This window comes from Ovis canadensis, chromosome 22 (genome assembly GCF_042477335.2).
Source record: "Ovis canadensis isolate MfBH-ARS-UI-01 breed Bighorn chromosome 22, ARS-UI_OviCan_v2, whole genome shotgun sequence".
NCBI classification, from domain to species: Eukaryota; Metazoa; Chordata; class Mammalia; order Artiodactyla; family Bovidae; genus Ovis; species Ovis canadensis.
This window is the reverse complement of record NC_091266.1, coordinates 25,696,763-25,709,132: the sequence shown is the minus strand read 5'-3', so window position 1 is coordinate 25,709,132 and position 12,370 is coordinate 25,696,763. Positions and strand designations below refer to the sequence as shown.

The 12,370-nt window shown below is 38.1% G+C and overlaps 1 protein-coding gene across 1 annotated transcript; it reads right to left on the bottom strand.

The window, feature by feature from the left end:
- Nucleotides 1-224: 224 nt before the first annotated feature.
- On the bottom strand, nucleotides 225-12,019 carry LOC138427493 (gastric triacylglycerol lipase-like). Its single transcript, XM_069566894.1, has 9 exons — nucleotides 11,918-12,019; nucleotides 11,585-11,702; nucleotides 10,646-10,844; nucleotides 9,455-9,564; nucleotides 5,939-6,075; nucleotides 3,936-4,082; nucleotides 2,686-2,757; nucleotides 2,211-2,282; nucleotides 225-461 (listed from the first exon to the last, which is right to left on the bottom strand). The coding sequence occupies exons 1-9, from the start codon at nucleotides 12,017-12,019 to the stop codon at nucleotides 225-227; spliced, it is 1,194 nt and encodes a 397-aa protein (XP_069422995.1).
- Nucleotides 12,020-12,370: the final 351 nt, after the last annotated feature.

The following is a 12,370-nucleotide window of genomic DNA, read 5'->3' as shown; positions in this document are numbered from 1 at the left end:
GAGATCACAGTCTGTCAAGAGTTTCTAGATACATTTCCAAAGGAAAAAATAATTTTAAGCATTTTTTTCAATTAAAAATGACCAATGGAAAGTTTGTTGATGCTAATATATTTTGAAAGTCAACATTACAGAAAGAAGCATTGCATTTATAACAGTACAGAAATCATGTAGGTGAGAAGAAACTATTTTGGAAAAAGTAAATTAATAATTCTCTAAATCCAGAACTACTTTTTGTCTTCTGCCATCAAAGAAATAATTTCATTGTAAACTTCTTGAGGGGCATCCATTGCCCAGATAAAGTCCAGATGATTGTAATTTGGAATTTCCTTGTAGTGAATGAGATTAGAGAGTTTTGAAAGCAAAAGGTCAACATCCTGAGGGTCAGCCAACAGGTCTTGGCCAGCACTCCATACTGCAATTGGGACATTCATGGCTGTTAAATTGTAGATGGGAGGTGTGGGCTAAAACACAAGAGGAAAAGAATCAGAATTTTCATAGGTAAATGCACTTGAAACTCAATACTTATTCAGTGGGTAAATCAGATATCACTTAAGATATAATTTATAAATAACATTATATTTGTTGCAGGTGCACAGCAATGATTCCACACATGTATACATTGTGAAATGATGACAACAAAAATATCTAGTTAGCATCTACCTCCATGTGTAGTTTTACCCTAACCCTAACCCTAGAGAGAGAGAAAGAGGTAACTCTTAAGATTTACTGTCTTGGCAAGTTTCAAATGTACAGTACAGTATTAGTAACTATAGTCTCCACACTGTAATTGCATCTCCAGGTCTTACTTATTTTATGACTGGAAGTTCATACCTTTTGACCACCTTAATCTATTTTGCCCATGCCTCTAGCAACCACCAATCTGTTTTCTATATCTATTAATTCCAGATTTTTCATGTTTTAGATTCCACATTTAAGTGAGATCATATAATATTTATCTGTGTATGAATAACTTATTTTACTTAGCATAATATTGTCAAGGTCCATCCTTGTTGTTACAAGTGGCATGACCCAATTTCATAATTAAATCTTAAGAATTTACACACTCTAAAGGTATAAGCTTCTCAGAATGGCCTGAGTCATTTATGTTTACTTTGTCTGACTTCCCAGTATAGTCATTGGAAAGGTAGGCAGTTGGTTAAATGAGTTGTATTCTAAATACTTGCCTGATTTTTACTAAATATAGGTTCAAATTCTTAGAAAATCTATCAGTAGCCCCATTTCCTATTTCGACAAAAATCACCATTCACACAGATTTTAAAGGCATTCATAAAGCAGACCAATGGTAGACATAAAGCAGACAAGAAAATCACTACTAATTTTCCCACTGTTCACAGAGAATTTTGTTAGTTTTTAAAGATGATATTCTCAAGAATTCTGATTCAATACATTAATGTAATAGCTATATACTTATGCTTATAGCTATTATACTAATAGCTATATACTACAATATACTTATATAAGTATATACTTATACAATATACTTATATACTTATATAAGTATATACTTATACAATATACTTATATACTTATATAAGTACAAGCTATATACTTATACAAATAGCTACATACTACAATACTTATGCAATAGCTAATTCACAAAGAAATGTCTTATTATATGTATATAGTATTATATGTATAGTATTTTAATACTTTATTATGCTCCTTTACATGTTGGACAGAAGGGAAAATTGTAGAGAGCGCCCATGAGAATAAACCCACTTTTCTTCACTCATATGCCACTGTTTGAAGTGTTTTCCAGGACCAGCTTCTGGATCTTAAATTATCATCACTTCCCCAGTTAGCTGACACCATCCTGAGTTGTGTTTGGCTTGGTTGCAGGGAGCATGGAGGTGGGGGTGGGTGTTTCACCCGCTTCCCTGCCCGCGATGGATCTCTGGTTACTAGTGTTAGGGGCCCAGGACAAAGGCAGCCTCTGAGGTGCTGCTGGTTTCCGATTCTTCCCCTGAGCCTTCACAATCCAGTGTCTGTGCTCATTCAGCTGCCCTCAAAGTACCACATGACTGCAGTAAGAAACTTCCAGAACTTACCCCTGGTGGCATTAGACAGACTTCTGAGGTCTGGACAACAACTTGACTTTGGAAAATACATGTACAGTTATCACAATTTCATCTTTAACCTTTTATATCTTTGTCTTTAAAATGTGAATAACTGCTACTTAAGACGCTTACCTGATTATAATGCATTAGGTTCTCAACTGAGGCTCCCCAGTCAAAAGCTTGGAATTTCCCAGACTTAATAGCCTAATGGAGAGAAATTTTAAAAAATTACTTGGCTATGTGAATGATAACATACCAACATTTCCAAGTAGTTTACTTTTAATTTAAATATTATTTATTGTTTTCTCATTCCAAGAATAAAGACTATTAATCCTAGAGAACAATTTATTCAAATTCAAATGCAGCTCTGCTTGAAATAATTTTTCTTGCCACTCAAGTCATGAAAATCATTTATTTCTTGCTACCCAAAGCACCTATTTTTATAGGATTTTCATTCACATGGATTGATAATTTCACCTGGTAGTCCCATGCCAGAAAAATTCCCTGCTAGAAACCTTTACTTTGACAGACCCTTTTAAGACTTTGCTTTAGGTAAATTGGTGATGGTTGAGGCCCACAAGAAAGTTTTAACAGCTTGAAATGATACCTGTCTCCAGTGGAGGATGTTTTGAACAGAAGTTCCTGCTGGATTATGTGCTATATACACATCTAAGCGACTCTAGAAAGCAAGCACATAAGCGCACACACACACTTAGATATATGTTCAGTTTCTTGAAAACACCCAAGACTTAAACTTTCTTGATCCATATCAGGTTTTACCAGCAGCATTACTGGCAGGATATGAGCAAAAGAGTTGTACATCACTTTATGGCTGGCAAGCTCTGATTATATGGGCTAACTTTAAGGATGCATAGCTAAACTAAACAATTTTCAGTGAGAATAGTTGTCAATGGATAATACAAAACATGAAATATGTGACATACTGTGAGCTAGATTGTTTTGTTCTATGATCTGCATATGTTGGGGCTTCCCAGGTGGCGCTAATGGTAAAGAATCTGCCTGTCAGTGCAGGAGACACAAGACACAGGTTCAATCCCTGGGTCAGGAAGATCCCCTGGGGTACAAAGTGGCAACCCACTCCAGTATTCCTGCCTGGGAGATTCTATGGACAAAGGAACCTGGTTGGCTACAGTCCATGGGACTGTAAAGAATCAGACATGACTGAGCACAGTACATACTTTACATATGTTAGCTCATTTAATCTTCACATTGACTCATTTCATGGATAAGGAATCAAAATGAAGGTATTCAAGTGTGTTACAGAGGTAGGATCTGAATTATGCTTTTAACCTGAATCCATAGTTTTAACTTCTTTGCAATACTGCAGTATGTTGTATGTGTTTTTAAACATCCACTTGGTGCAAAGCAAATGAAATAGAAGTAAAGAGTATGGACAAGATCTTACATAAAGAGCTGCTCTGAAAGAAGTTTTGGAAGATTTATAGGGTTGACTATCAGCATTACAATATTTTAAATAATATTCATCCAGTATCTAGACATATTTTTCCTGCAGAGGAACCTGACAACATGGTTCAATACCTCATCTCACAGAAATTAAAGTCACAGTGATTTTCAGGTGATCAGAGGTGAGCAGCGAGTTTTCTGTGTTTGTTTTTTCTACAAGCTGTTTACTTCAGGGCACAACGAGGTGATGGAAGGAACCTGGAGGCAACAGAACTAGGAGCCATGGCTTGTGATTTCTCTTGGGCTTATCTGCATATTGGACAGAATTTTGAAGTGACTCCTGGTTCTAATAAAGTACCATTCCTAAGTGATGATAAGACAAGAAATCAAAAGAGTTGCTCAAAATAATCAGAAATTTCAGGGCATACAAACCATGTTGAAGTTTTTATTGTCAGCTCCAGTAATGGAAAACAAGGCATTCTTACAAAGGACATCCAGTGTCTCACGAGAGCACACTTCAACACCAAGAAATTGTTCAAAAAAATTGTGTGGGTAGAACATTTTGTTACCAAATATAATCTGAAAAATAAAAGCATCATTATAGATTTGCAAATAACAAGCTACAGAAAAGACTTCTTAATTTGTCTAGTTTACTGACAGAAATGTCTATTTCAATATTTCTATATGTTGTCTTAGGAAGTTTAAATACTTTCTCTCATTGAATCCCAATGATAAAGATGTGGAATGGACAGGGCAGATATGAATACTGGGTATTCATTATTGCATTGAGAACTATACTGGCTAATGAAAATTGTAATGCATAAAAATGTACAGTCTAGTTGGGGTAAGAGGAGCTATGGGATTAAATCAAAAAACAACATTGTAGAATATCAAAAGTCAGTTCCAAGATGTGTGGTTTCAGCAATAAATGACCAAAAATCATCAGGGAAAAGGATGACTTCAAGCCATATTTTCACGAAAATGTTAAAAAGACAAAGAGGTTTGGTAGCTTAATAATTGAAAGGACTCACCCTCATTGTTCTTGAGGAAGGCTGACACTTTGTTACCCCCATTTTATTTTATTCATTGTTTATTGAAGTATAGTTGATTTACAATATAATATTAGTTTCAGTTATATGACAGTGACTCCATGTTTTCAAAATTACACACAAAGTTTCAAAATTATACACATGCAAAGCTACTATAAAGTGTTGACCGTTTTCTCTTTGCTGGACAATTTATCCGTGTGACTTATTTAATTATTACTGGTAGTTCATACTCTGTCATCCCCATTTTATACAGGAGAACAGAAGGCTAATAAATAGTTAGGGTCTTGGTCTAGTGAGAACTCGATTGCAGTTAGAATCCTGATCCAAGCCTCAAGATTTTGACTTAAAGTCTAATGCTATCTTTTTTTAAACCCCTCTCTCCACTGCCTGTCAGAAATTCTGAGTACAAGTGAAAAATAAACATGTTCTGAATCAGGGCAGCCTGTAAATATATTCAGGGTCATCACACAAGTTTACATTTTGAGTAAAAGTTTTACAAATATAGTTGCAGGTAAAAATCTTTTAGGTTTTAGACACCTGTGTTAGTTTAGTGAGAAAAAAATGAACAGCACACACCTGAGTGAAAAAAAAAAAAAGAAAAATACACAACCATAGAAGAGAATGGCATCAGTAAATTTTGTAGCCTGAGGCAAACTGTTCTCTTAATGGAGTGTGTGTGTGTGTGTGTGTGTGTGTGTGTATGTGTGCGTGCGTGCGCATGTGTCTGTTGGTTACAGTGGGTGGGAGAAGTTGGTGATTAAACTTTGGATACAGGAAAGATTATTATACCCTAACATATATGCCTACATATATATCTACAGTTTATTGAAATCTATTCTACTGCCCTACGAAACCCCCATTTAAAGAGAAAAGACCTCTTAGGAATAAGACTTGGAAAGCCGAGGGTATTTGATGAGGGGTCTCCAAGTTCTTGCTTCACTTCTCCACTGCTATCTTACCCTTTCTCTCCTTTTCCTTTCCCTTCCCTTCCTTTCCTGTTCTTCCTCTTCCCACCTCTCATGGACTAGGTAGTTGAGGTATTTTATTTGACTCTTTTGTGTTGCTTTTAGCTCCTCTTCCCCAGGCTGAGGGTGGAAACACAGCCTTGAAGACTTGTGTGGATATTTGGTAAAGAAACATCCATGAAGGAGCAAAAACACTGCCAGGTGTTGCTAGCACACAAAGAAATGGAGAATTTAAAAAAGTGGGATCTCTTAAACTATAACGGGGATTCGAACATGGTCAGTGCTATTCAAGGTGTAACATAAACACATTCATTTCCATTCCTGCGTATAAACACGATCGTCCACCATGTGCGTTTTCTCTATCGCTTTGAAATACACAAGCAATTCAATATCTTAGATCTGGGTAAAGGGAATCACATACCTTGAAGAGGAAGTGAGGAATAAGCGCAAGTTTGTTAAACAGGCTCTGGGTGTACTTCACTGTGGCGACTGGGGCTAATGCATGGAAGACTTCGATTTTCTCAGCCAGTGTGGGATTGGTAGAAAAGGCGACAAAACCTGAAAGAGAACAAGGAATATGTGTAAAGGTAGGGATGTGTGTGTGTGTGTGTGTGTGTGTGTTTTACAAGTAGGACATCATTACTTTGGACTTACTAAGGGTGCCATCTGGGACAACCTGAAATGAACAAAATGGTCAGATTTTAGTATATTTTATTTTCATAGATTCTCTCTGGGGATATGAGGTTTGCTGTTGTTTAGTTGCTAAGTCTTGTCTGACTCTGGCGACCCCATGTACTGGGGCCCACCAGGCTCTTCTGTCCATGGGATTTCCCTAGCAAGAATACTGGAGTGGACTGCCATTTCCTTCTCCATGGGATTTTCCCATCCCAGGGATATAACTCACATCTCCCATTTGGCAGGCAGATTTTTTTTACCACTGAGCTACCTAGGAAGCCCTGGACAGGAGGTATAGAACTTTTTAAACGTTGCATTTAACTCTTTTATCTGACTTTTGAAAACAGGCCAACTTTAGAATAATCACATGGTAATAAAAGTGTTATAATTTATATGACAGCAGGTTTGGTTCAGCTTAAAATTATCTCATCTTAAAACAATGAGATAATTAACACTTAACATGAATAAGGTATATAAGTGGAAAGGTTAAAGCACAAATTTGAAATGTGTCAAAAGAGAGTTTGAAACTTAGTTCTGTGGTTTATTAGCTTTGTGACCTTGGAAAAGAGACCTAAACTCTAAAAGTTTTAGTTTCCTCATCTAAAAATAGGTATAATAATGAATACTTCCTTAGGTTGTTTAGGAAATAATTAAGTTGAATCATGTGAAATATTTACCAGGAACTAAGCCATGCCCGTGGGGCCACTCAAGATGGGCGGGTCATGGTGGAGAGGTCTGACAGAGTGGTCCACTGGAGAAGGGAATGGCAAACCACTTCAGTATTCTTGCCTTGAGAACCCCATGAACAGTATTGAAAGGCAAAATGACAGGATACTAAAAGAGGATCTCCCCAGGTCAGCAGGTGCCCAATATGCTACTGGAGATCAGTGATGAGATGGCTGGATGGCATCACTGACTTGATGGACGTGAGTCTGAGTGAACTCCGGGAGTTGGTGATAAACAGGGAGGCCTGGCGTGCTGCAATGCATGGGGTCACAGAGAGTCGGACACGACTGAGCGACTGAACTGAACTGAACTGAGTCACATAGTAATGCTTAACAAATGAGTAGCAGAGATAATTCCAATATTTGTATACAATATTCTCAGCCCTTATCTGCTTTTAATTGTTTTCATGAACAGTACCATATAAAGTGAAAGTGAAGTCACTCAGTTGTGTCCGACTCTTTGTGACCCCGTGGACTATAGCCTACCAAGCTCCTCTCTCCATGGGATTCTCCAGGCAAGAATATTGGAGTGGGTTGCCATTTCCTTCTCCAGGGGATCTTCCCGACCCAGGGATCGAACCTGGGTTTCCCGCATTGGAGGCAGACGCTTTAACCTCTGAGCCACCAGGGAAGCCCTACCATATAAATAGACTGGGTTCCAATTAAACAGTTATTAACTTAAATTCTTTACAGTTGAATTTCATAGGACAATCTCTCCTTACTGTTAATAATGACATGTTGACTAGACTTAAGAACAGCTTGAAACAAAACTTTTCAGATTGTGCAAAACTTAAATGAAGCAAAAAGAAAGAAAAACTTTTCAGGTTTATGCCACTCAGTAATATGCAGCCTGATCCACTGGAAGAAGAACATGCTTTCCAACAGCACTGTGTTGATTAAGGAGTTCTTTATCTGGCTTCCTAACTCTGAAGATGAGAGCCAGCAGGTCACCCAGAGCAAGCAGGACTCCTTCGCAAGGAGAGTCAGTCTCCTCCTGCCAGAGTATTAGTAGCAGCGCCACTGACACTGAGTGGGGGTCAGTAGGTCCATAAAGGGTCAGATAGGTAATTTCTCAAAACAAGCTTAAGCCCATTGTAGATGCAATCCATCAAGGACACTTCACTAAACATCTTGTACACAGCAGATTGACTGGTAGATGTCAATTAGAAGGCAGAAACAACTTGCTGAAATTTATGAGTATGGTGACACAATGACAAACTGTCCACTGGTGAGGAAGAAGAATTGAAATGTTCAAAATTTAAATACTCAAAAGAGCAGTAGCTTGGAGTGATTTTCTGTCAGGACAAGCGGTTCTATTTACCTCAATAAATCTTAAGGACATTTCTGCATTTCAGGTAAGTGCAATAATTTTATAACCCTGTATCATTGAGAAAAGGTTAAGCTATGTTCAACATGTTCTGTACAAAAGCATAGGAGTCAGTCATAAGCACCCCTCTGATGCTCCCAAATCTGACTCCCTGATTTATTTTTCTCTTCATAGAAAAATGCTACCATCATCTAGCATCATATATATTTTACCTATCATTTTCTCTGCCTCCACCTGCTAGAGTATTAGTAGTAAAAAGACAGAGATTTTAAACTATTTACTTTTTTGCTATATCCTTAGGATATGTTATATGAGACCCATAAATAGGGTTGACTGAATGAAATAAACTGAGACCAGAGACCATATGGTACAAAGTTTCACAGCATTGGTTCCTACCTGTAATAACTATGTTATCTTACACAAACTATTTCTTCACCCACTATTTAGGTTGCCTATTTTGGGGCTCCAAAATCACTGCAGATGGTGAATTGCAGCCATGAAATTAAAAGACGCTTACTCCTTGGAAGGAAAGTTATGACCAACCTAGATAGCATATTCAAAAGCAGAGATATTACTTTGCCAACAAAGGTCTGTCTAGTCAAGGCTATGCTTTTTCCAGTGGTCATGTATGGATATGAGAGTTGGACTGTGAAGAAAGCTGAGTGCCAAAGAATTGATGCTTTTGAACTGTGGTGTTGGAGAAGACTCTTGAGAGTCCCTTGGACTGCAAGGAGATCCAACCAGTCCATCCTAAAAGAGACCAGTCCTGGGTGTTCATTGGAAGGACTGATGGTGAGGCTCCAATACTTTGGCCACCTCATGCAGAGCTGACTCATTGGAAAAGACCCTGATGCTGGGAGGGATTGAAGGCAGGGAGAAAAGGAGACAACAGAGGGTGAGATGGCTGGATGGCATCACTGACTCGATGGACATGGGTGTGAGTGAACTCCGGGAGTTGGTGATGGACAGGGAGGCCTGGTGTGCTGTAATTCATGTGGTCACAAAGAGTCAGACTTAACTGAGCGACTGAACTGAACTGAACTGATACAAACAGTAGGAATAATAATGGCCTTATATCAGTGGGCTGTAGCAGACATTGCATTATATAATGAATGGAAAGCAATTAGCAAGCAAGAAGACCAACATACCTGCATGACCACTGGTAAAGGATCTATACGAACTACACTACTTGCTAATTGCTTTTACCTACCAATGGTGGTGCCTTGGGAATGGCCAACATAGTGTAGCTTCTTCTGTCCTGTTCTCTTTAAGATGAAATCAATTGTAGATGGAAGGTCATATTCAGCCATTTCATCAAAGCTGTAAAAAAGACAAAATAAGCTAAATGCACATCTTTGTTATAATTGCTGTAAGTCAAACCTATTTAAGCTAAAGCTTCCTTTGAAAAATAGAAAACTGGATGTTCTAAACATTGCTGCTTATAGACTATTTGAGTGTCAGGGGCTCTTTGCCGATGACTTCTTTAAAGAGCTGACATTATTTCTAAAGCACAGCATGGTAGCTGCCATTTGATCCAATTTGAAACACTAGTATTTGTAGTTGGGGACTACTTCCATCCCTGAATCTGACTGTCAGATTTAATAATGACTTGTATTTAGTGTTCCACTACCATGAAATATGAATAATTTCCCTATTTTATTCTTTACAAGTCATCCAGAATAATTTTTTTGAAAATGAAAACAGGCTATGCCCCTCCCCTGTTAAAACTTTCCAGAAGCTTCTCCTTACACTTAGAATGAGCTCCAAGGCCCTCATTGTGACCTACACTGCCCATCCTGATCCTGGCTTGTCGGCATCTCTAGTGTCCTCGCCTCTTGGTCTTCCTCTTCCTCACTACACTTGGGACAGATGACCTTCCATTCAGTTCCTAGAATTTTTAAAGCGCTTTTGTGCCTCAGCTCCATCAACCAACTTCTCTTCTGTTCTCCACTTCCACTAGTAATTCCCAGAGATAAGGCACCAGAAGGCCAATAAGAGAAAATCTTTGATAATCTCTCCATGGTGTCTGAATTTCATTGTCTCCACCTCCACTTCATTATTGCTGGTGAGAGATGTTGTCCATGAACCCCAGCTGGGTTTAAATCCATGTGGATGTTCCTTTAGAAATTGCCAAGGACAACAAATTTCCTTGCTTACTCATTTTGCTCAATCCTTGTGGAAAAGCAGATTCAGGGAATATCATAATACTGGGCACTGGTATCACAGCTAGGAGGAAAACTACCCTTGGAATGAGGTGTATGAAAAATCTAAGATAGATTAGAATCAAAGGACTTCCTTCTCCTCCTGCTTGAAGTGGGATTTGTTAAGATATGACTGGATTGGAAGCAGTGACTACTGATGATTTTTAACTCAACATTTGTTTTTAATTCTCCCTCTTTACCTGAAAGCCCAGAATTCAGGGGAGTCTGGTGAATAGTATAAATGTTCCCTGGCCCAAGTGTTTCCTCTGCTGTTCCCCAGCCACACGTCATAACCAGCATCTGCCAGGAGGAAGCCCAGGCTGTTGTTGGGAAGGTTGGAAATCCAGTTTGTAGCTGAGGCAAGAAGACCATGCTGCAGAAACACAACAGGTCTCTGACCTAAGGAAGAAAATTATTCAAACCTTTATAAACTCACTCCTTATTCTCAGAGAAACATGAATTTAGGAAGACTAGAATTACATGTTTGCTTGGTGGGGTGAATATTTTTCAAATCGTTATCTTAATTGTGATATTTTCTCAGATGACAAAATATGTGCACCTGTGTACTTTAAATTGTGTGCAGTTTATTGTATGCCAGTTAAACTCAAAAGCTATTGAAAAATTATATTAAAGAAATTCAGCATAATGTTAATTAAGTGGGTTTGTTATTCAGGGACTCTGAGTCCCCACCCAGCACAACAAACTAAAATCGTGGGCCAGTGTGCTTCACATCATAGAAGCCAGTGTAAATCTGTTGTCACTCAGACCCTTAGCTTAATCTCAGAAGTCCAAGGTGGATCAAGGATTTTTTTCCCTGTGAGTAACTTAATCTCATGTTCTAGAATTAAAATATATTTGAATGGAATGTATTTGATTCACTATTGGAGGCACTTATCTTTTCCCATCTTTCCAGTCCCCCCAAGCTTCCCTGGTGACTCAGTGGTAAAGAATCTGCCTGCCAACACAGGAGGTGTGGTTTCAGTTCCTGGGTTGGGAAGATCCCCTGGAGAAGGAAGTGGCAGCTCACTTCAGTATTCTTGCCAGGATACTCCATGGACAGAGGACCCGGGCAGGCTATAGTCCATGGGGTTGCACAAGAGTGGAGCACAACTTAGTGACTGAACAAAAACCAGTCCTACCTAAATGATTAGCATCATTCTTTCCATGAGGAATCCGATAGACTTGAAGGATATAGCCATCTGCAGTTATAACTTTATGCATCTCACTTGGGTAGCCCCAGAAGGAAATCATCTGACTCTGAATGGAGTGAAAAACAAAATTAGCTTCATGAGTTTACTGGGCCACTTTTATGATTCCTATTGTAAAACTTCTCATTGATTGTTAACATACATTATGTAAAGAAATATTTCAAACTTTATAATAAAAGATATTTTAAAAGAATTAATGAGAACAAGAGCATCAATATCTTCCGAAGTGTTGTTTTTAAAATATTAGTGATATGAATAACTTACCACATTCATACTGGCTTCAGGGTTCTCAGCAATTTTTCCAAGGAAACAAAATGCATTTCCAGACATGTGGATGAAACATACCGTTACAAGTAGCCACCACATTTTCAACCTATTAAGGAAACAAAACCTTATTGCATCATGTGGTGAATCTTACAATATAACATGAAGTCATGATATTGAGCTGCCTTGCTCTTTTCTTCACGTATTTTTCACTTATTACCTTCTCTGTCATATCATTCTCCTGTTTCTTATCAGTTTGCCAATTAGAAGATTTTTATAGTACTTCTGCTATTCTGGTCATTTATTCAGTTTTGTACATGATTCTAGTTTCCAAAGGACCTTTTATCAACCTACCCTTGTAGATATTTGCTATTTACCATCTGTTATGGTTTGAGTTGGTCTTCCACTGACACCCCAAAAGTAGATATATTAAAGTCCTCAATATCTCTGAAT